The sequence below is a fragment of the Acomys russatus genome, chromosome X (assembly GCF_903995435.1).
Source record: "Acomys russatus chromosome X, mAcoRus1.1, whole genome shotgun sequence".
In the NCBI taxonomy this organism is placed as follows: Eukaryota; Metazoa; Chordata; class Mammalia; order Rodentia; family Muridae; genus Acomys; species Acomys russatus.
The window spans coordinates 23,594,568-23,619,253 of record NC_067169.1 but is presented as its reverse complement, the minus strand read 5'-3'; the positions used below and the strand labels follow the sequence as shown (position 1 = coordinate 23,619,253).

At 47.6% G+C, this 24,686-nt stretch overlaps 2 protein-coding genes across 7 annotated transcripts in view; one reads left to right on the top strand and one right to left on the bottom strand.

The window, feature by feature from the left end:
* Shroom2 (shroom family member 2) overlaps nt 1–24,686 on the top strand; it is a 1,329,704-nt gene that overhangs the window by 442,487 nt on the left and 862,531 nt on the right. The window lies entirely within an intron of this gene.
* Nucleotides 1,282–24,686, bottom strand: part of Iqsec2 (IQ motif and Sec7 domain ArfGEF 2) — an 87,030-nt gene continuing 63,625 nt past the window's right edge. For 5 of the 6 annotated variants that reach the window (XM_051142100.1, XM_051142102.1, XM_051142101.1 and 2 more), the window contains 12 exons: nt 23,566–23,967; nt 17,745–18,640; nt 16,006–16,167; nt 15,450–15,572; nt 14,143–14,309; nt 10,884–11,023; nt 10,031–10,156; nt 7,256–7,355; nt 6,413–6,574; nt 4,756–4,929; nt 4,199–4,248; nt 1,282–3,606 (listed from right to left, as the gene is read on the bottom strand). In XM_051142100.1, coding sequence (XP_050998057.1) covers nt 2,641–3,606; nt 4,199–4,248; nt 4,756–4,929; nt 6,413–6,574; nt 7,256–7,355; nt 10,031–10,156; nt 10,884–11,023; nt 14,143–14,309; nt 15,450–15,572; nt 16,006–16,167; nt 17,745–18,640; nt 23,566–23,967 — 3,468 coding nt within the window. In that variant the 3' untranslated portion in view covers nt 1,282–2,640. The remainder of the gene's footprint in view (nt 3,607–4,198; nt 4,249–4,755; nt 4,930–6,412; nt 6,575–7,255; nt 7,356–10,030; nt 10,157–10,883; nt 11,024–14,142; nt 14,310–15,449; nt 15,573–16,005; nt 16,168–17,744; nt 18,641–23,565; nt 23,968–24,686) is intronic. The other variant, XM_051142106.1, reaches the window with a different exon arrangement.

The window sequence follows — 24,686 nt, the reverse complement described above, 5'->3', positions numbered from 1 at the left end:
TGCAACTGAGTGTGTTGGGTCCCCCAGAGTTGTGGAATTATAGACAGTTGTGAGCCACCGTGTGGTTGCTGGAAATCAAACTCCAGTACTTTGTGAGAACACCGAGTGCTCTTAACTTCTGAGCCATGTCTCCAGACTGACTATTTTAAGGAGACCCTTGTGTCTCTCAATCTGACTATCAGATTGTTGAAACCACGGACCCTAAAGAAATAGAATCTTGCCAGGAATCTCTGGCCACATGGGGAACTTGTGTCCAGGAAAAAGATCTCAGCCAGTTCTAACCACCTTACAGGATGAGACTGAAGCCCAGACAAGGATGGGTCGATGGTGGCTGGGACCATATCTTGCCTATTTTTGGCCCTCTATTTAAAACTCTGATCTCCCTTCAGGACCCTGAAGACATGTTTGTGGTGTTCTCTAGATCTCTTTGTCCCTCTTCCCAATATGGTCACATTGAATAAACTCCCCCTGCCCCACCCCCCCACACTTTCTATTTTTTGTCTTGCTTTGTTTTTGTTTCTTTCTTTCTTTCTTTTTTGTTTTGTTTTGTTTTGTTTTGTTTTTTGAGACAGGGTTTCTCTATGTAAGCTTGGTTGCCCTGGACTCTTTGTAGACCAGGCTGGCCTTAAACTCACAGCGATGCACCTCCCTCTGCCTCCTAAGAGCTGGGATTAAAAGCATACACCACCACACCTGGCTTGTTTTTGTTTTTCAAGACAGAGTTTCTCTGTGTAGCCTTGGCTGTCCTGGACTCTCTCTGTAGACCAGGCTGGCCTGGAACTCAGAGATCCACCTGCCTCTGCCTTCCAAGGGCTGGGATTAAAGCTGTGTGCTACCACACCTGGTTGTTCTGTTTTCCCCTTTTATCTTGTCCCTTTTAGTTGGCTTATTGAAGACAAGTGGCTGAACCTGGCTTGGAGCACAGGTTGTGACCTTCATGTTCCATAGCATAGCAATGAGTGACCATCCTAAGTGGCAAACTGAAGTAACAAAGACTTGGAGGAAGACTCCCTGAAACTCTGTGCCTAAGCAAAACCCCAGGATGTGAACTGACCAACCCCAAAGCCCACACTCTTGTCACTATCATGCAGAAAACAAATGAAAGGAGACAGGAAACCCACCCTCATCTACCCTCCTACTTAGCTAAAGCATCTTGCTCACCAGGATGCCTGAATTACCATTAGCACATCACCTCCCAGACTAGTGCCTCTCTCTCCATGGGCTCCACTGCGGGGGGGAGGAAGGGGGTGCATAAGTAGGAGGCAGAGGCCAGAGGTGAGCACAAGGTCTTTTATGAGGCATCAAATATACATTCTTATATACAAGGAGGGAAAAAGACAATGCCTGAACCCCAGCTCCTCTCCATACAGTCCCTCCCACCAACACCTTCCCACAAACCCCAAGCCCCAGAGACCCTTGGACATGGAGGGTCCATCTGTCTGTCTGTATTGCAGCCCATACTGGACAGGGGATAGAAAGGCAGAGGCTGTGAAGGGAGCTGGATGTAGGGCAAGAAGAGGAGCTGGGCCTTGTAAAAAATATATTTATAATAAATAAACAGGGCTGCAAAAGGGCTGGCGAGGCAGTGGAGATTTTGATGAACAAGAGGGGCTTGGGCATTCTGGCTCACAGCCCCAGCTCTGATGGCTTCAATCTCTGCCTCAGGAAGGACATCTTGGGCTCAGGGTGGTCCTCTGGGAGTCTTTCCCCAGGCCTGATGCTGGGTGCCCTGCCCCAGTGAGATATGTGTGGGAGATTCTCTGTAAAGTGCATTGTCTTCAGTTGTAGTTGGGAAAAGTAGAAGGAATGGGGGGTCATGCAATATGGGTGAGGGAGGGCAGCACCCTTCTCATCCCAGGCCTGAGCCCCCCCACCCCCCTGCCTCCAAAATAAAAACCTGTCTGGACTTTGATCAGGATAAAAACATTGCAGGGCAAGGCAAGTTCCTGAACCCAAAGAGGTCTGGGCTGGGGCCTATTAGGAGAGAGGGCACAGACTGGCTCAAGACAGGAAGAGCTGCCCTCAGTGAGGGCCAGCACAAGCGGGGTTCCACCCACGGAGTGCACTGACAGTCTGTGTGTCCTCCAGCAGGCAGAAAGACACATGGAGGTGTGTGGCAAGGCCCTGAGGTCAGAGAGAGGGCTGAGCCAGCTGAGGTTTGGTTGGCCACAGCTCTACAGAGCTCTCTCCTAGCCCCCCCACACAGCCAGAGGAGCTCTGGGGGAAAGCCTTCGCCTGTCCAGCTCCAGAAGCCCCGCCTTCTCCACCAGCTTGCAAGGAAGCTCACATCTGCCCAGAGGTCTGAGGCCACCAACTAGACCTCCAGGGACAAGAAAGAGAAGAGGAAGACAGGAAAAGGAGGACCAGGGCTGCTGAGGGGCCCTTACCACTTCCTAGCACTGCGGTGCCCTAAGTTCAGGCTGCAAGTGGCAAGGGTCCTCCAATCTGAGAGGGAACCCCATGGCAACTGCTAGGGGCTGATAGAAGGGTCTGGAGAGATGGAGAAAGTGGAAAGAAGGACACTGCTGAGTGTATATATATTTTGGAGGAAAAAAACACTGAGGAAGGAGAGAGGGGCAAAGTCCCTCTCCTGCGGATTTCCCCAGACTATCCTGGTACCCAGTCCACTCATTCCATTTCTCAGACCACAGTGCTGATCCGGCTTGGTTTGGCCTTGGGGTTTGCACTGGGTGGATTAGCTGTGCCAGGGGGCCCAGAGGCGTGCAGTGGGCCATGGGGGGAGGTGGGTGGCAGGGGTGAATGGGGTGTGTGAGGTGAGGGTGGGGGCAGGGGCGGGTAGGAGGGGTGAGGCGGGATGGGTGAGTGTGGTGACAGTGGTGATTGAGGGTGGTGAGGGTGGGAGTAGGATCCCCCGGGTGGCCGGGACCCAGGGCCCCCAGCTGCACCTGCTGCTGGCATCATCTGTGGGTGGTGGCTGAAGATGAAGTGCTTGGGACCCTGTTTATGGGCAGGAGGGTGCTGTGGAGCAGGGCTGTACAGGGGGAGTGGGGATGTGGGCTGGTGCAAGGGGTGGCGGCCATGTGGAGCAAACTGAGGGTGTCCTCCAGCCCCTCGTCTTGGGGCTCTGCCTGGCCGGCCCAAGGTATAATGCTGGGGTCCTGGAACTGGGCCATGGGCATGGAAGTGTCGATGTGGCCCCACAGGTGGGGCTGAGGCAGGTGGTGGTGGAATGGAGCCCAGCTGGGGCAGGGGTGGAGGCTGCTGAGGGGGTGGAGGCAGAGGGGGTTGCTGGGGTGGGAGGTAGGGTGGTGGGGCAGGGCCCGGTCCTTGGCAATACTGTGCATGCAGGGCCTGGAGCTTGGACTGCCCATCGGGTAGCACCCCCAGGCCACCGTGGCTGTGACCATGGTGGTGGTGGTGATGGTGGTGGTGGGTGGAGGAAGCAGATGAAGACGAGGCAGAGGCCTGGCCTGTTGGCGGTGGTGGCATCTGGAAGGGCCCTTTGCCTCTCTTGCTTCCAAATAGGGAGCCCAGGAAAGATGAGGAGTTGGAGACTGGCCTCTGGCTCTTGTACTCCTCTGGCGGCGGGGGTGGGGGCGGAGGTGGCATCCTCTGGTGAGGGCGTGGACTGCTAATAACAGACCCCTGAAAGGGGGGAGGGGGGGAAGTCAGGCCAGTCTAAATATCCTAAACCCCCCAACCCTAAACTCCACCCCGTCCCTGGAGCTGGAGCAACAGGGATCCCAGTAACAGCAGAAACCAAACAGCAGTCCTGTATTTGTGGCCAGCTCTGCTCCCCAGCTCTGTTGCCACATCCACTACCTCAGATGAACCTCAGAGGGCAGAGGAAGAATCAGTGGGAATTCCTGACCATTTCTCAGGCCAAGAAAATGTTAGGCCCGGAGAGGCAGAGTGACTCTCTCAGAGTCAAAGAGCAGGATATGGAGGTTAAAGTTTCTTGAGGCCCCAAGTCCAAGGGCATCCCTATTTGGAGTTGGCCCTGGGGTCGGTGGGGGGGTTGAGAAGGGGCATGGGAGAGTGGAAGACAGACTGAGAGACAGGCAGAGTGAGGACAGACAGAATTGAGGACAGATGGAGAAAGTGGTTGGCTGGGAGAGGCAGCCATATGGTTCCCAGCACAGAAGAGGGGTAGGCAACAGGTCCCCTCCTCCTCTGGGGCTCCACAGCCAGGGCAGGGTTCATGCAGAAAATGAGTGGGGCAGGAGCTGACACTTACTTCGATGGTGCTGTCCAGCGATCCCACGCTGTTACGCCGCCCCCGCTTCCCTGCACCCACAAGCAAGGAGCCCAGCGTCAGAGCAGCAACCCTTCGTCCCCACCCTGCTGGGCTCCAGAGCTGGGCACCAGGCCTAGATCCCTCCCAGGGACAGACACCCCATTACCCATTTCCCCCATTGAAGAGGGGGAGGTAGGGAAGAAGAGAGGTTGAAAAGGAGGAAAGAAAGGAGGAAAGGATGGAGGAGAGGCAGTAAAGGAGAGACAGAAGAGGGAGGAGAGGAGAGGGGCTGAGTCTGTGGCCCCACTTATACTACTCCCTGGCAGAAACCCTGGGCCCCATCTGTTCTGACCTGGCTACCAGGCCCCCTGTAGCATAGTGCCCAGGGCTCTGAAGTGTGTGTGTGTGTGTGTGTGTGTGTGTGTGTGTGTGTGTGTGTGTGTGTGTGTGTGTGTGTGTGTGTGTGTGTTAGAGGAAGGCTGTCAGCCAGTGATAGGAGGCAAAAGGACACCTGGTCCCACATCTCCCTAGCCAGGGTAGGGGCCCAGAGCACTTACCTGCATCAGAGAGGTCTCGCAGGGAGCTACTGAGTGCACCCCGCTTGAGCCCATCGCCTGCCCCATAAGTGTCCTCCAGACTACTGCGGGCCAGAGTCCCATTCACTGAGTCCTTGGCTCCTCCAGGTTGCGAGGCATTAGGCCGCATCATACCTTTCTGCTTCTCCAGCTCCGCTGGGTAGCAGTAAAGAAAATGGGCAAAGGTCAGAAATAGCATTAGGAACCCATCTGATTGACTCCAGCGTTCGGCTTTTTCCCTCCCTTCTTCTGGTTCCCAGGCTTCCTGCCCACCCCCACCCGCTAGTGGTACTTGTTTCGCCTAAACTGCAACTTGATCTTCAAAACTCCTTAGGTACCCAGCCCGTCCTGTGCCACCTACTCTTTCTTTTTCCTCCCTCCCCGGAAGTGTAAATGCCTACTCCCCCTGCTCCCTTTCCATCTTCCTATCCTTTTTTTTTTTTTTACCCTTTTGTAGAAAGGCCTCCTTAAACACTGCTGCCCTTTCAACAAGAGCTTTGCAACAGACGACTCACAGTCCTTTCAAAGTTCACTCCGTTCTCAGATGCCTTGCTTCAGAGCAGAGGAGCTCTCGGAAGAGCAAGGGCGTGAAACTGGAAGCAAACCGTCTATTATGTGCCAGTCTATCATGTGTGCTGGGGACAGTGTACACGTACGTGGTCACTCTCGTGCCACATTGTGATCATCAACTACACTGTGCGGAAGAAGGCAACTGAGAATTTGACAAGTCACTGAGTTTGCTCAGGGTCAGAAAGTTGAAATGTGTGAAGCCAGCATTCTAGAAGCAGGTCTATCCTGTTCTCCTGCCCCCCCTATACCTCCCATGAGGTCAGGGAAACTGCTCTATGGGGCCTCTCCTTCTCTTGATATGGCTAACCTTACACTTTCCTAGGACTTCCAGAATCTGCTGAACTCTTCCTCGCTGAAGACCTATCAAGGAACTAACTACTGCTTCTGTTTCATCTCCATGGATACACTGGGACACTTTGGCATCTGCTTCTCTTCTCTTCTCCCCTCCTGTCGCCTCCCCTCCCCTCCCCTTCTCTTACCTTCCCTTCTCTTTTCCTATTCTTCATCTTCAAGTTCTCCCTCTCTTCTCCTCTCCCTCCCCTCCCCTCTCTTTGTGACAGAGACTCAAGACATAGCCAACGCTTGCCTGAGAACTTGAAATCTTCTTGTATCAACCTCCCCAGTGCTGGGATCACAGGTGTGCAACCATTGTCCCTGGTTCCTTGTCAAACTCTATGAAGATTTCTTTACCCCTGTTTCATCTGATCAAAGTGTTTAGAAGACCATGGGACTCACTCAAGTTTGCCAAGATAACAAATAGCATACATGAAATCGGCAGCTACAGTCCTATCTCCTATAGCCTGAATCTTCTCCCTGATAACATTCAATAGAATTAGAGGATGGGTTTGGAGGCCACCGACTCTCTATGACTGGAATAGTAATAATCTGGGCTTAGGAAGTAATGACGTTCTTGTCACTGAAAGCAGAAGCTCGATGGTTCCTGCCACAAGGGTAGGAAAGTTGGGCAAGCTAGCCCTCAGCTCTGAGGTTCTCAGAAGACAGAGTTCTTGGTGCCTGTGGGGCACTGTATCAGGAGAGGGGAGAAGGAGTCACAGCTGTAGCTACTCACATTCCACACGGTACTTCTCCATCTCCTGCACCTCAGCAATGGACTCCCGCAGGTCAGAGGTAAAGCGCAGCCTGTCTTGGAGGCTAGGAGCGTTGAAGATGATGAGGACTTTTCGTTCCCCTCCAGGTACTGCAGACAGTAACTTGATGCCAAACTGGTAATCTACGGCAATGAGAGGGGACAGGAGAAGCTGGGTATTTCTGTCAAATCTGAAGCAGAGTGTCTAAGACTAGAAACTGAGAAATGAAACAACACTCTCCCCACTGCTGCTAACCGTCTGAGACATAGTCATGCTGTTTGGCTAGGCTAGTCTCAAACTCCTGGGCTCAAGTAACTTTTCTGTCTGTGCCGCTCAAAGGCTGTCCTACAGGCACACCTGTGCATCTTGTAACATTCAACTCTAAAATGCCTTCTCTGTGCTCAAGCACCTTCAATGGATTCCCTTTGTCCCCAAACTCCTGGTAGCCATGGCAACGTTATTACTTTTACTCCAGGACGGAAAGGCTAACCGAATTCTGAATTGCTTTCTAGAAACCTTCTGCCTCTCATGATGACTCTGCCCTCTTGAGTGACATTCAATCATGCTCTTTGCAGTACAGTACTTCAAAGAACAGTGTGACTGCCACCTCTTCTGGCCACTAAGGAACACACAAACATTGCTGTTCTGTGCTCTCCGTGGGCCACACCCAAATCATACTCCATTCTAGTCCTTGGACCAGTAGATCCTTTGGGAGCTTTAACCCAGATGTAGAGGACTTGGACACTGGAGTTAGTGTGGATGAAGGGTGAGCTCAGGCTCTGGTAAACCCTGGGACGCATGCTAGGGCTCAAGAGAGGACTCACATGAATTCTGGAAGAGCTGCATGTGCATTTCCACCAGGGGAAAGGACTGACGGAAGCTGTATGTCACCAAGATCTTCTTCTTCTGGAAAATTTTGGTGACCTTTGGCAAACAAGGGTGGGAAAGAGATAAGAGGCAGGGTTGAGGGTGGGGAACTTCCAAGTGATGCCCATTTCTAGCAACCCCCTTCCCCACCTATTCCTAGTAACAGGCAGATGCACATGAGCACATATACCCACAAGGGAGAACTGAAACCTAAGGAACAAAGAGGTAGGAGAAAATGCAAGTTTGTGACTTCATAACCATGCACAACAAGTATTTGCAACTTTTAAAGGAACTAAATGAATGCTGGTCCCTCCAGGAAGCCTGTCCTAGTACCTCACATAGATCTCTCTTTCTCTCTCTGTCTCTCTCTCTCTCTCTGTGTCTGTGTCTCTGTCTCTGTCTCTCTCTGTCTGTCTGTCTGTCTCTCTCTCTCCTCTCTCTCTCTCTCTCTCTCTCTCTCTCTCTCTCTCTCTCTCTCTCTCTCTCTCTCTCGTTTTTTTCAGACAGGGTCTCTCTGTGTTAGCCTTGGCTATCCTGGACTCACTCTGTAGACCAGGCTGGCCTCGAACTCACAGAGATCCATCTGCCTCTACCTCCTGAGTGCTGGGATTACAGGCGTACGCCACCACATCCTGCTCTCACATAAATTTCTGTTTCTATCTTCTGAGCTTCCAGGGTATTGGTTTTAGACCTTTTCCCTTGTCAGACTCTATGGTACTTCTGAATATGTGGTTGCCCCCTGCTGGGCTGGAGTGCATTGGGTGGATCTAGTTTTCAGGATTCCTCACTTACACTAACCCCCACTATCCAGAGCTACCTTATAATGTCAACAACCTCAAGTCTTTAATGAGTATTTAGGCATTTTAGATTCTCCACTACCAGAAGCTCTGGCAATCCGCAAGTGGCTATTTTATTCCATTTATTATGTATGCTGGGGATGTAACCCAGGGCCAATTACTCTATCACTAAGCTACAGCCTCATCCTCTACAAATGACTCTGAAAAACAAACATTTGGTTTAGGTTGGTTATAGAACACAATGGCATCAAACACTTCCTGGCAGTGGTGTGGTGTGGTGACTGCGACAAGGCCTCTATCATGTAGCCCAGTCTCACCTTAACCTCCTGTTCCTTTTGCTTCCACCTGCCAAATGCTTAGATTACAGGGGTTTGTCACCACACCATGCTGAAGAACACATTACAGGTCCTTTGGATTGTGAGTCCCTGAGAACAAGGACTGAGTCTGACTTATCTCCATGGACTCAGTGTCTAGCATAGAGCTAGATACTTAGGGACACTGGTGCATGGTGGGTATCTAACAGTGGCTTAGCACTGGTGTGGGCCAGGCACACCTGGCTTCAGATGGGATCAGTTCTTCCCCCTCTTCTCTTTTGTACCGCTGGGAATGGAACCCAGATCCTCGCACTTCCTAAGTATGCACGCTACTACTAAGCAGTATTGCCAGGCACTGACTTCCTACTTCATCCTCTTGACAGCTCTAGGAGATAAAGGGTTAACACCATTCCGTGAGGCAAGCGACTAAGGTTTGGAGAGGATGTTAGAGGTATTTTTTTTTTTTTTCTAAAGTGAGGATTCTCAACTGGAGATGAGTTTGACCCCTGCTTCCACAAGATACAGAACAAGGTCTGGAAAAGACATTGCTTTCTTTTCTTTTGTTCCCTTCGCTTTTTATTCTTTGAAGATGTTTCTCTCCCCGCCCCTCCCCTCTCTTTTGCTTTTCTCTGGAGAGCACAGTCTTTGAAGGTTTGCTGCTGACTGCTAGTAGGTATCTCAGGGTGCTGCTAAATGTACTACAATGCACAAGACAGGCCCTTGCAAGAAAGAATTGTCTGTCTCAAAATATCAACAATGCCAAGACAGAGAAACTCTAATGAGACGGAAAGAAGACCAAGAAATGAACAGGATGGCTGTTCTCAAATCCTTGGAGTGCTGTCTCAGAGCAGAGGGACGATGCTTGCTTTTTGTGACCCCAAGAAACAGTAGGGAAGGTAGAGTAGGAAGTGAACCACATAAGGAGGCAGATTCCTGACAGGTGTGGTGGCGCACGCCTTAAATTCTAGTACTCCAGAGGCAGAGGCAGGGGGATATCTGTGAGTTTGTGGCTAGCCTGGTGTATATATTGAGTTCTGGGACAGCCAGAGCTATAGAGTAAGACCCTTTATTTTAAAAAAACAAAACAAAACCCCAACCCCCCCCCCACCAAAACAACAACAAAACACCAAAACAAAACAGATTCTAACAGTCAGGGCTAAGCCACCTTGGAGAGTAGCTCTTACCCCGGAAATTCTGAGAATTCCTCAGATCTGCAGAATTCAGCAAATCCCATCACTGAAAGATGGGTATCTCTGCTGCACCAGTGAAGTGTTTTGTTTTAATCACTTACAATAGCAAGGGAATGGCAAGGTTCACAGGACCACAGATTCACAACCGTCTGTGCTAATGCAGTGGACTGGGACATTTACTACCACTTCCCAGACTATATAAATCCTTCATTTCCCCCTGGTCCTCACATGTTCTGTCCCTGTGTGGCCATCACTACATCAAAATGAAGGAGAAGGAGGGGCACAGAAGGGATAGGCATAGGCCTTACTGGAGACCATGCAGATGGCATTCTGGAGCACCATATACGAACCACATGCCACATACCCGGGTTTGCACTACACCCAGCAGCTGTGCTATCTCCCTCCCACTTCCTTCTGCACAATGCCCATACCACAAGGAGGTCATTGAAGAGGAAGACCTCCCGCTGATGCAGCCCCAGCCTTTGGGGGCGGTTTGGATCTGGCACCTCATAGAGCTGGCAGCAGCAAACCAGTCGACGGTGAGGAAGAGAGAGGACCTGGACAGATGTGGGGGAAAATGGTGTCAGCAAGGCCATCCCATCAGTTTCAGGCCTCTGGTACCTAACAAGGTACATCTGTTACTCTGACACAGAGAATATAAACAACTAAATCCTTTAAGCTTTTTTGCCACCTTGTCTTTGTCCCTCTAGAACCCTCTGTCTGAAATGCCGTTCTTGCCCAGCCCAGCCATATTTTGTCCCTCTTTCATATCACAATTCCAAAGTTATTTTCCAAGAAGCCTTTCTGACTTCCCTTGGCTTAACATGGCCTCTTTCTGCTTTCTGTTCGTCTAAGGTAAGCATAAGGCAGAAGTATAATTTGTGTCTTTGCCTGGGAACCTCACTAATCTTTGAGTGCCCCTAAAGACAGAACTTATGTCGGCTGCACATCTATGTCTCTGGATTTCAGTAAGATGGTAGAATCAGTGGTAAGGCATCCATAAATGTTTGTTGGCCAAAGTATATCTGCTTCTTGCCTAATGTTAGCTAGGCCCACCTTACTTTGGTTGGGAAGACAAAAACATAGATTAAAAAAGAAAATATCCGTACCATATGTGAACTTTACAATACACTAGCTGCATTTACATGGAGACGCTCCCATATTCTGTACCATGATCCCTAAGGAATATCATATCTCCTACTTCATTTTACAGGTAAAGGGAATCTGGGGCTCAGGGGAACCAGGGACTTATTACACAATAGTGCTCCTCCACCAGGCACTTACTGGTTTCTTGCCAACAATCATGCGCTCCACAGCCTGCACCTGGGAGACATGGTCATCATTGGTCCGCAGCTCACGCCCCTGGATACGCTGGTAGATGCCCACCAGGAGGTCTCGGGGAATGTCTTCACCATTGTCAACCCCTACATGGAAAGTGTAACAAAGGAATATGTCACATCAATATGGAGGGTAGGCAGGAGGAGGTTCTCCATAATACTCCACACCCAGGTATGGACCTCAGCAAAAGACAGTGGGCATTCTTGGCCTTTTAGCTATTGAAGAGACAAGGTGTCTTTCAACAAAACAGCCAATTGCTATTTTGGGTTTTTTGGTAGGGATTTTGTCTAAACAACTTATCACACACTATAATTAAGACAATCGAGTACTACTTTTTAACCTGCCTTAAAAAACCATTTATTTGTTTACTTATATTTATATATATTAGTGTTTTGTCTGCATGTATGTTTGTGTACCATGTTAGCCTGCTGTCTGTGGAGGTCAAAAGAGGATATTGGATCTCCTGGAACTGTAGCTACAGACAGTTGTAAGCAACTATGTGGATGTTGGGAATTGATCCTGGATCCTCTAGAAGAGCAACCAGTGCTTTTTACCGCTGAGCCATCACTCCATCCATCCCCCACCACTTTTTTTTTTTGAGATATTATCTCACTGTGTATCCCTGCATGGCTTTAAATTCCATCTGCTTCTACTTCCTAAGTGCTATGGTTAAAGAAGTGTACTCCCACACCTGGCTACCTTTTCCTCCTCTTAACTGGAGATATTACTTTAAAATAATATCCAGAGTGAGTAAGAATCTGAGGGAGTTGGCATGTATACTGACCTCCATGTGAACAACAGTGGCATGTGCACACCCACAAATAAATAAGCAAATGGATGTAATGAAACAATAATTTTGGCAGTGCTGAGCATTAAACCCAGGTCCTCATGATAGCCCTATGCCCTTCATTCCTAAAATAAACATGTATTACTTTCATTAGTTTGTTTACTTATTTATTCAATAGCAGAAATATAAACACACAAACATGTGCACATGTGCACATGTGCATATGCATGCATACACACACACACACACACACACACACACACACACACACACACAGAGAATCATCCTTCCAAGGCACATTAATAAGCTGGAGTTGTCAGATGCTGGAGCATGTCTTTAATCCCAGAACTTGGGAGGCAGAGGCTGGCACGGATCTCTGAGTTGGTCTTCAGAACAAGTTCCAGGACAGCCAGGGCTGTTACACAGAGAAACTCCCAAATCAACAAACAACAAAAACCACCTCTCCATATCCATGAGAGATTAGTTCCAAGATCTTCTATCAACACCTAAATCCAAAGATGCTCCTGTTTCATATAGAAAATAGTATAGTCAAGTACATTTGCCAAGTGGTAAGGTAAAGTGTTGGTCTCGTAAAATGAGGTAGTATTTTCAAATAACCTATATACATCTACTGCTATTTTAAATCATCTGTATATTACTTACAACACCCATTGCAATGTTAATGCCATGTGAACAGTGGTTTTACTGTATTATTTAAGGAATAATGACAAGAAAATAGCTTGTACATGTTCAGTACAGACCCAAGTTGTTGTTGTTGTTGCTTAAATGCTTTCAATCTACAGTTGGTTAAATTCATGGATGCAGAGCCCACAGATCTGGAGGACTGGTTATATATATGGTAGGCATATGTGTATGGGTGGATGAATAATGGCAAGATAATGGGCAGCAGCTCGGGTGCCCTCTGATCTAGCTTCCCCTTCTTAAGCCGACCATCTTCCTCCGCTCTTGACTGTGTGCTGAGTGAAACCTCCTCACTGTCCTCTTTAAAACCTCTGCAAGGGAAATGATGTCTCCATTGGAAATACTGCTTTCTTGGACAAATGCTAAAAGTGCATTCTTCTTCCTGCTGCCTTTATTTGTTTGTTTGTTTAACCTTAGCTGCCAGACAGCTTCAACTACAGAAATTAGGACAGTCAGCAACGTTGTCTTGCTCTTCCCATCTCTCTTTCCCTCTTTCATTTCTTTGGAAATAATTGTAAGATCTGTGCCATTTTAGTAAGCTGCTCTGTGGTGAAAGCTAGAGCTTGACGCCAATACAATAAACCAAAAGAAAAGATCAAAGTGACGCCATGTATCCAGCAGTAGAAGATCTTGGTTGGTGGATCCACGTGACCTTCCCAAGTGTTCATCTACCTCATCTCAGTTGTTTCTCTAAACAACTTCCCATTTTTCTTCCTCTGGGCCAATGTTGCTCTTTCTGCTAGGTAAGCCCTCCTCCACCATTTGGAGTCTGTCACCCTAAAGTATAAGTCCTCCAAGAAGTTGGTAGGCAGTGACTGCTCCTTTCTCGCAACTCTGGCTGTCTTTTGGCCTCTTTGACAGCACTGTTCGCTTTGTCTTGCCTTGGTCATCTAGGTACTCCATTTCCATCTCTCTCTCAAGCGGGAAGAGCTCTCAGAACAGAGGCTATAGCAGACTCTCCTCCTTAGTTGTCCTTAGGACTCATTTGACTTGGTACACGTAAGTGTCAGCTGGCTAAATGGTTGCTTGGCTAAATGAGTAAGTGAATGGAGGAAAAGGGATCTAAAGTAATCAAATGAGTGTTTATGGATGTAAATAGGAAGACAAGGAGAAAGAAAATAAGGAACGGGTGAAGGAATAACTGACTGGGTGAAACGGCCATGCTATTTTGTTTTGGCTTTTTTGTTTGGTTGGTTGGTTTTGGTTTGGTTTTTCAACATAGAGTTTTCCCCTCTAGCCTTGGCTGTCCTGGAACTCTGTAGACCAGACTGGCTTCAAACTCAGGAATCTACCTGTCTCTACCTCCCAAGTGCTGAGATTAAGGGCATATGCCACCACGCCCAGCTTGTTTTAAGACAGAGTCACATTCTATAGCCTGAGCCAATACTCAGTAAATAGTTGGCCTCAGAGTGAGTACATGGACAAACAACTATTCTTCTTTGCAGTGCTGAAAATCACATTCAGAGCCTTGCATGTGCTAGGCAAGCACCCAGCTACAGAGCTACTGACACAGGCTGGCAAATAACTATTTGAGTGAATTAATAAGTAAATACCCTGGGAACATCCAGCCATGAGATAAAGTGATAGCACAGAAGAAGGTAAATTTATAAGGACATCTGGGACTTCTCTCACCCTACTCCCATCCTCACCCTTGTTTTCTTTTCTCAGATGATGTGCAAAAAAAAAAGAAAGAAAGAAAAAAGAAATTCTGGTTACCTCTGAGGTTCTTAATGAAGTCATCCAGTTTCATCTTGCGTTCAGCCTTGACACTGGGGCTGTACATATCGGTATTGAGGAGGATGATAGCAAAAGCAAGGATGAAGATGGTGTCTGGGTTCCGGAACTGGCGTACGAGGGCAGGGTTACAGACACAGTACCGCTGGCTGTGAGACAAGAAGGGTCAAGTCCAGACTCAGGTGCCAGCAATTTCTACCTACCCACCGTTTGCCCAGGTTGCCTTCACAAACCCGTTCCTTCAAGAAAAACCCCCTTAGCATTTGGAGCCTGTCCTTTTACATTTCTCCAATACCACCATGAAAACATGTCATAATCACAACCTTCTTGGAATTTTTCCATGAGACTTATGTGCATTGTCACAAGCAATTCAGCACAGCATTGCAGTAATGCTAGTTCTCCATTTCTTTGTGTCTGTAGTGGTGGGGAATTGAACCCTGGGCCTTGAGCATGCTAAGCATATGCTCTACCACTGAACCATACCTCCAACTCCCAAGCCGTCCTATTTTACAAGCAGGATATAATGAAGGCTTGAAGTGGTGATGTAACTTGCCCAAGCAATAGGGCTGGTGAATGGTAAAACCAGGGTGAAAATAGATCATCTGGCTGCAAAGCAAATCTTTCTCCCATAATAGGAACTAACGTCTCAGCAATTCTTCCATCTCTCCTGAAAAAGCTCCAAAGGGGTGGAGCAAGATTTAGAGCCAGTGCTGTCGGTTCTTGAAAGCATTTAGAGCTGGGTATAGATATCAGGAGTTAGATACACTCATGTTCAAACCCTGGTTCAGCTAACTTACTCTAATAATGCCCCTGAATTGCAGATTTGTCATCTGCAAAATAGAAATACCAATAGAAGCATCTACCTCATAGAATGGTGGCCTTTTTTCTTCAGTACTTGGCAGAGAAACTAAAGACATAGTCATAATAACAGGCAAATGCGCTGCACTGACTTACACACCCAAATCCATGAATGTTACCATTTATTGATGATCTTGTCACTTATTTCTCTCTGTCTATGTGTCTCTCTGTCTCTGTGTCTCTCTGTCTCTGTCTCTCTCTCTCTCTCTCTCTGGACACAAGATCTCTCAATGTAGTCCTGGCTGTCCTGAAACTCACTATGTAGACCAGGCTGGCCTTGAATTCACAGAGATCCTCCTGTGTATTCCTCACCACACCAGATCCTCATTTCTGTTTTATGGTAAGAAAACTATAATGCTCAGAAAAGTGTCTTATGGAAATAGGGCCCCAAAGTAGAAAGGGGCAGCTTCAGGAGTGGGAAGCAGGCACACCTGAAAGCTTCAATGAGTCGCTCCACTTTCTGGGCCTCACCCTGAACTCGGATATGGGATTGGAACTTCCTGAGTGCATCGTCCAAATCCATAGAGGAGAAGTCCATCTCATCCACCACACAGCTGAAGAGCAAAGAAGCAGGGTGGGTGGTGGCACTCAATTTCTGTACACAAACCACTGACCCACCCACTTGCACAGGCATCCCAACACTCCCACTGACAGAATGTTTGAAATGGAAGTAAGAAAACTGAAGGCACATGGTCACTAAGAGTGCTTTTCATGAATCTATTCATTTCAGTGATGGGAAACTGAGGCCCAAAGCAAACTATTAGGTGAGCATGCGCTGCACAGTACCACCCTTAGGAGACTTTAGGCAGAGGATCAAGAGAGATAAGACCCTTTTGGAGCAGAGAGGTATGGGAACAGGAAAAATCTATTCATTCATCTTGTTTTGAAAAGTTTATCAGAGCCCAAAAGACAGACTGCCCCCTTCCTCCCGCCCACATTCCTTTTCCAGGAATCCCTAGCCCGCCTGCCCCATGTTGGGGTCCTCACTCCAACACATCTCTGTTGAACTGCTTCTGCCGGTTCCCCAGGAATTCCCCAATCATCTGCCGGCTCAGGCCTTTCCGCTCCAGGATGAAGTGAGCCACCCCCACAGGAGTGTCTGACAGGAAGCCTCGCTCGATCAAATACTGGATCCCCTTCTCTGGCTTCCTGCAGAAAGAGAGGAGGTAAATGAGATAGTTGTTTCCCTAGAACTGTGCCTGGCCCTATTTCTAGAATTGATGCGGAGCCAGGACTAGCCAAGGCTTCAGAGAGCTGAGGATCTCTAATGTGGTCAATCCCTTCAGGGTATAGATGAAAGCCCCACAGTACAAGAAGAAAAAGACACCACTTTCCCACTTCACAGAGTTTCAAAGTTCCAAGGTATCCTCATACCCATTTCCTCTTTTGCTGGAGGCATACCACAGTTGGAAGAAAATAAGTGTCTAAATGAGAGCCTGCTCTCTACCAGGAATTACGATAGGGCCCAACAACCATCAGAGTCCTGAGAGAAGGCTTGAGCTCCAGACCAAGACTGCTTCTCTGAGTCACAGACCCTCAGGACAGGGAAGAAGTGAAGAGGTTACCTTGTTCGATGTCCTACATTCTACCCAGCCGCCGACTGTTGCTCCAGACAAGGCCCCTCCAATGTTTTCAGAGAGTGGGGCCAAAAATTCCAGGTGGGAACTAACCCACATACAGAAGTTGAATGCCTTAGGACCCCCCGACCCCGCAATAAAACTAAAATTTAAAAGTTTGGATTTGGATGTTCTAGGAGTCTCTGGCCAACCATGTTCTAACTGCATGACTTTGGACAGCCTCTTTTACTTCTCCAGGTATCAGTTCTTTATCTCTAAAATAAGGATATTACTACCAACTTGTTGAGTTATTGTGAAAATTAAATATAGGTGGCAGTGTTTAACTGACTATAAAGATGCGAGGTATTACATCAAATGCCTTCCATTATATCTAATGTTTTCTAATTACATCTTATGTTTTCTAATTATTTTCTAATCAAATGCCACACTCTCACCCCCATTCCTAAGCACCTGGCACAGGACCAGGCACCCAGAAAGAGCTTAGTCACTGTTAGTCACACCAGCTTGCCGCCAAATACACAACCCTGCTTAAGGAAAGATGAAAAAACTGAAGCCTAAAGAAGGATCACAAGTTACCTAAGATTAGACAATGAGTGAGCAAAGGCAGAACTAGGGGGTCCTGGTCTTAGGTTCTTTATATTCCAGATTGCCTCCCATCTGAAAGGGGGTGTAGGGATGACAATTCCTGGAAGCCATTTGGGAGAAACATCTTGCTCAAGATCATACAAACAGGTACAGAAAGCACCAGGACCCGAATTAAGGCATGTTGGGGGAAGGGGGGCTCTCTATTCTGCAACCTTGTTTATTTTGTTATTGTTTGTTTGTTTCTTAGCTTGGTTAGTTGTCTTTTGAGACAGGGCCTTACTCTGTAGCCTAGGCTGGCCCCGGTGTTCATAAAAGAGCCCGAGTTATCTTCTAACTTGTGGCAATCCCGTTGACTCAAGTCTACTGAGTGCTAAGATTTACAAGTGTGAACTACTGTATCCACCACCTTCTTCCATCGTTCTACTAGTCCCTGTCCCTGGACATCTGGGAAGAAATACCATTTCACCAAATGACAGGATGGCAGAACCAAGGTCACTGCTTGGAACTGGCTCCTAAAACAAAGGGTGGGAAGACATAAAGGAAGCTAGAACTGAGAGCACATACTTATTGAAGAGGTTGAGGCCAATTCTGTAGTGCCGCCTCTGGACCACATCATTGTTGAAGGCTGGTGAGTCCCAGCTGTGCCTTGTCTCCCGTTGATAAGTCTGCTTGCACAGGCCAGTGGCGGGAGGTTCCCTCAGACTATCCCGAGAAGAGGAGCCAGAGCTGCAGTTGATGGTCTCATTGGAGTTGCTGGAGCTCTCAAGGCTCTCATTGTCTCCACCATCAGAGTTCTCACCTGCCGCCTCACACTTCCCCAACCTCCGACCTCCAGCCACACCACTGGGCCCAGTACCACTATTGGGGACTGGTGGCAGGGGCCCTGGTGGGGCTGGAGCAGGACCCTCAGGGGCAGGGTAGTGGCGGTGTGGGATTGGGGCCCTGCCTGGTGGCCCCTTGTGCTTCAGGGTCCCATGGGGGCTGCAGCCATCAGCCTCATACACCAGCTGACGGTGGACAGAGCCACGATCTGAGCGGTCACTCAGGTCTACAGAACTGTCACTGGGAGGCTCAATGGTAAGGAGGGGGAGGTGTGCAGCCCGGAGCCGGAAATCCCGGCACTCCAAGCACCCAGGACCCCTTCGGGTGCCTTCCTCACGGCTACCATCTTCCCGGGTCCCTGGTGGCATTGGTGGAGGGACTGGTGGGAGGGGAGCTGGTGCCCAGAATTCAGGGCGGCCTTGGGGTGGGGGCTCTGTGCTGGGTAGTCGCTCAGGTGATGGAGGAGGAACAGGGTCATCCAAGTAGAGGGGAAGGTCACTGAAGGATGTGGCTGAACTGTCCTCTTGCTGTTCCTTTGATTCTCGCTTCTCCAGTTGGGCTGACCCTGGCTCCTCAGACATAGGCCCCGATGGGTGGCAGTTCAGGGCTTCATCAATGGATTCAGCCAGAGATTTTACCTGTACACAGTGAAAGGCGAACAGAAAAAGGAATGATAAAGAGAGGAATGGTACAAAGGTCGGAAGGCAAGAAGGGAAGGAAAGGCAGGGAAAGCTTCCTGGTGGGTCAGCCAATAGAGCAGATCCCCTGCCATAGGTTCTTTATTTTAAAATTTAAAAATAAACATTTATTTGGTGTGTGTGTGTGTGTGTGTGTGTGTGTGTGTGTGTGTAAGTGTTTTGCCTGCATGTCTATCTGTGTATCACATGTGTGCCTGGTGCCAGTGGACGCCAGAAAACGGCATCCAATCCTCTGGAACTGGAGCTACAGAGAGCCATGAGCCACCAAGTGGACGCTAGGAATCAAACCTGGGTCCTCTGCCATCTTTCCAGCCCCTTATTGTCTCTTTTATACACACACACAATTTTTATTGAAAATAAATTTGTTCACACAATATATTCTGAACAGTTTTCCAGATTCTCCCTACCCACCTAGCCCTGTGCTTTCTTCCTCTCTTTAGAAAACAAACAAAAATCCAGAAAAATAATTTTAAAAAGACAAAGCACAAGAAACACACAGAGAGACAGCCAATAAAAACCCAAAATTGGAAATCATAATATACAAGCAAAAGACCAGTAAGACAAAAAAAAAAAAAAAAAGTCCAGACAAAGCAGCATGAGATTTAAAAAAGTCTACAAAAATACCATTGAGTTCACTGTGTGTAGTCCAGTCCCTTATTTTAAATTTGTTGTTTTAAAAAAAAAAGGTTGCAAAGAACCCATAGGTTCTTAATATAGTTTATAAAAATAACTCCCAGGGAGCCACTATGAGTTAACAGAAGCTAAGACTAATGATGACAAGATGCCTTCTTGGACACTCCAGTATCTCCGTCTCCATATCGACCCAAGTCAAATACTATCTCCTTCCTGAGTCCAGCCACACTCTTGCCTCTGTCATACCATCTCCACTCCCATTCAGGGAAAACCCCAAGTCTCAGCTTCCTCCAGAGCTCTCTATGCGAAAATCTCTTAGGAAAGGCATACTATTTACTCTTGAGACCCTGAAGTACACCTAGTAACTCTGTCTCCCTGTGTACTCAGCTTCCAACTGCCCCACCCACGCCCCGACCCCGCCCCGACCCCGCCCCCGACCCCGCCTCCGATGATGATCTCTTTCTGGTACTCATCATCTTAAATACCACACTGCACTAGACTTGGTCTGTGTGGCCCACCACACAAGGTAGAAGTGAAGGTATGTCATTTGGGGGATGAGACTGTCAAATACTGCAAATTCTGTCTTGCATGCTCTTTGCCTTGTACTGGTTCAGACCTCTCACCTTAAGGGGAAGCCACACCGTGAATAGTCCTAAGAGAGAGGAACTGCCAACAAAAAACTTAACTGAGCATTGAAGCAGACCTGCCCGCTCCAGTCTAGTCTCCTGAGATTGGGCCCTTACACAGCTTGACAGCAGCCTCCTGAGAGACCCGGAAGCAGAATCATCTAGCCACATCCGTCACTGCTTCCTGGCCCTCAGATACTGCATAAGCTAATAATTGTTTGTTGTGTGTGGTGGTAAACACCTGTAATTATAGTATTCCAGAGGGTAAGCCAGGAGGACCACAATTTCAAGACCAGCCTGAGCTATGCAATGCTACTTTGTTCAGAAAAAAAAAAAGAAAGAAAAAGAAAAAGAAAAAAGATAGTTTCTTGTTTAAGCTCAGTTCTAATCTCAGGTTTTTAATTTTTCTTTAACTTTTGTTATTACTGTATGCATGCACACATGACATGTAGGTGTAGGTACATATGCTATGGCATGTGTGTGGGGCCAGAGAACAACTTTGTGACACTTCTTCCTCTCTTTCCACCTTTACAACGATTCCAGGGATTGAGTTCAGGTCACCAGGCTTGCACACCAAGTGCCTTTACCCACTGAGCCATCTCACTGGCCACTAAGGTCAGGGGGGTAGTTTGCTGTACTGTAATAGGTATTATACACCGCCTCCACGTCTACCTAGATAGCACTGAGTGACAGGATCAGGCCTGGTTCTTCTAGCTTTTCCATCAGAAGATATTCTCCTATTCTCTTATATTCTCTGTGTCTCTGTGTCTCTGTCTCTGTCTGTCTGTCTGTCTCTCTCTCTCTCTCTCTGGTCTTCTGAGACAGGGTTTCTCTGTGTAGTTTTGGCTGTCCTGGACTCACTTTGTAGACCAGGCTGGCCTCTGCCTCTGCCTCTGCCTCCCGAGTGCTGGGATTACAGGCATGCACCCAGCTAATTCTCCTATTCTCTAGTCTTCCCTTGAGAGGTACGTGCAAGTCCAGTTTCTATTTTAGATCAGCTATCCGCTTGACACAGAAAAGATGCTTACTTATCATATGAATGAATAGATGCTGATACAGACCTTCTGTTCATTACTTCTTTCCTTCCCTCCGTTTCACTAGCCTCAGAGAAGTAAGCAAAGACCAACGATAGGGTCAGGTAACAGAGATCAGATCACAGTTATTTGTTCTTTTATAAAGCTTCATTCATTTAACAATGTCTACCAACTACCTCCTTGGTTTTAGGAGAAAAAAAACCCCAACTAACTTAGCAGTTAACACATACCATAACTTTCATGTTGGTTACCTAGTTGAAATGTATCTTCCCAACAGCTCTAAAACAGCGCTGAGTAGAAGGCTTTACCTCCCTTTTGCTGATGAAAAGGTGAAGTCCAATTTGCCTGAGGTCATACGGCTGGGAAACGGCACAGCTGGGATTTTCACTTCTCATTCCACTCACTGCCGTGTCCATTCCCGTCATCCCCTGGTTTTGCAGATGCAATCAGAATGCCTGAGCAAACAATGCCCCCTTCCACATCTCTAACTAGCTGTGTCTTTTCAGTACCGTGAGGCCTAGTTACAATATATTTTCTCAAGAAACTGGGGGGGGGGGGGTCCTCCTAGAATCGCTTCTGGTTCTGAGCACATTGCATGATAGGAGATGACCGTGTACCTATATGCTTCTACTGTCAACCAGACTGGGAGATCCTTAAGGATACGGAGAGCACATGCCTGTGCCTTAGTTTTCTTATTTGTTCTATATATATTCATATTATCATTTTATTGCATTTATTTAGTATGTGCATGTGTGGGGGTGTGCACGCAAGCACATGCCTGCACACGTGCTTGTATGTCACAGTGCATATGTGCAGGTGAGAGGAAAAACTTTCAAGATTTCATTTCTCAGGGCTGGAGAGTTGGCTCAGCTGTTGTCTTACTTTTCTAGCCCAAAGTTTCAAGTCCTTCCACAATCTCCCCAAACATGGTCAGATCTGTCATAGCAATACCCCATGAACCTTGTACCAACTTCTGTCTTAGGGTTTCTAGTGCTGTGATAAAAAAAAAAAAAAAAAAAAAAAACATGACCAAAAGCAACCTGTGGAGGAGAGGGCTTATTTCTGCTTACAGCTTGTAGTCCATCGGCCAGGATAGTCAGGCCAGAAACTCAAGGCAGAAGCCTGGAGGCACGAGTTGCTGTACTGGCTTGCTCCCTGCAGCTGCCTCAGCCTGCCTTCTTATAGCACCCAGGAACCACCAGCCCAGGGATGGCACCATCCACAGTGAGCTGGGTCCTCCTACATCAATCATCGACTAAGAAAATGTACCACAGGCTTGCCCACGGGCCAACCTGATATGGGTGGGCATTACCTCAACTGAGGATTCCTCTTCTAAAATGACTCTGTGCCAAACTGATGTAAAACTAGGAACACAACAGTTAAGAGCACTTGTTACTCTTGCAGGGGACCCAAGTTCAGTTCCCAGAACCCACGTGGTGGCTCACAATCACATGTATGCTTTCAGTTTCATAGAACCAGACACCGTCTTTTGAATGCAACGGGTGTCAGACGTGCACACGGTACACATACAAACATGTAGGCAAAACATCCAAACATAAACATAAAATAAACCAATCTTTTTATAAATCAGTTTTGGGGACTGGAGAGATGGCTCAGTGGTTAAGAATATATATTGCTTGCCGGGTGCAGTGGCACACGCCTGTAATCCCAGCACTCAGGGAGGCAGAGGCAGGCAGATTTCTGTGAGTTGAAGGCCACACTGGTCTACAGAGTGAGTCCAGAACAGCTGAGGCTACACAGAGAAACCCTGCCTCGAAAAACAAAACAAAAACAAAAACAAAAAAAGAATATATACTGTTCTTACAGAGGACCTGACTTTGGTTTCCAGCACCCATGCCAGACACCTCACAACCATCTTCAACTTTAGCTCCAGGGGACTGGACAGCCTTTTCTGGCCTCCTTGGGCACCTGTACACATGTGGCATGCACACACACACACACACACACACACACACACACACACACACACACTCAGAGATACACAAACATAAAAATAAAATATTTAAAATAAAGACTCTGTTCTTTCCTACCATAGTGTGTGTTCTGGGGAATCAAACTTAGGTCATCAAGCTTGGCAGCAAGCGCCTTCTCTCATTGAACCATCTTACTGGCCTATGCACCCATGTTCTAACATGCTTGTTTTAGCAATGTAATTTTGTTTTTACAGTGCTGGAGATGAAACATGGGCCTGGCACATGTTAGGCAAGGGCTCTACTACTGATGTACATCCCTGCCTTTGGGTTGGTTGGTTGGTTTTTGGTGGTGTTGTTGGGTTTGTTTTTGTTTTCGTTTTTTTTGACACAAGTGTTCCCAATCCTCCTGCCTCAGTCTCCCCAGTGCTTCAATTATAGCTATATAATCAGCTGTAATGTTTTTCTCATGCTAACAATTCTCTCTCATCACTTTCAAAGTCTCAGTTAAAATCACTGCTGTTTGTTGCTACTAAGCGCTTAGTAGTGCAAATTCTTGCAGTTTGGAAAGTAGGTAAAAGGCAGTAAAAGCAACCAGAGTCTGGAAATGGAGAAGAAAAGCCCATTGCAGGGCTCCTGACCTGTTTGGAGAAGGAGTCCTCGAGCTCTGTGATGTCATTAGAAAACTCTCCAGATGTGGTAACTGAACTTCCACCACCATCGATGCCCCCACCACAGGAGCCTCCATAGGGGAGGCCCCGTTCGAGCCGGTGGCTGCGGGCACCAGCCATGGCACCCTCATCCAGTGAGGCAGGCTTGCCCTCGAAGTATGCAGGGTTCTGTGCTTTCTCGTACTCCTCAAAAGAAAACTGCATCCGCATGTTGGACAAGATGATACGGCGGGACATGCGACTCTCTGAAGCTGAGCTGCGCAGCCGCTCAAAGTTCTTATTCATACGGTACTGGCGAAAGGCTGTCTGGATGGTCCTGGCAGCCCTGCGGCTCAGGAAGGAGCCCCCATACTTCCTCTCCAGCATTTCCACCTGTCAGAGGAACAAGTTCAGAAAGTTGCCAGAGCCTCATGGCCTTGGTCCTCAAGTATACCATCCCATTCTAGTCATAACTAAGTGCTGGAAGGCATGACATGTGCTGTGCCCAGTGTATTCTTACTCATAGTCCCAAGATGTATACAAGGAAAAAAATGGAAACATATATTATTTAAAAACAGAAAAAGCTTAGGGAAACAAAAAAAAAACAAAAAAAAAAAAAAAAAAAAAAAAAAAGGAAAAGAAAAAAGAAAAAAAGAAAGAAAGAAAAGAAAAAAGAAGGAAAGAAAAGATACAGTAAATGAAGACTAGTAGGAAGTTGAAGGAAGAAGAAAGAGAATCAGAATAAGTTAGAAAAACAGGAAGGAAGGAAAGGGTAGGGAGGATCACCCACAGTCCAAACATTTGGGCATAGTCATAATTAACATGTTGACAACTGCCCTTCCAGGCTTTTTCTTTTTTAAATCTTGCATATTGTTCCCCCTCCCACCCTCCCTTTCCTCTCTATTCCACCCCTAGACAGTGTGTTGCATCATACTGTGAAATTGTCAAGTTATGCGTGTGCCTCCCCCCCCCCCCCTTCAAGTGCAGGTCTTTGAAGGCTGGATGCAGGTCTCCTTCATCTTCTGGGCAAGATGTTTGCTCAGTAATGTTTGCTGAGTGAACAGGAGGCTCCTCGCATGTGCAGGGAATGTGTGAATGACCTGTACTATGAT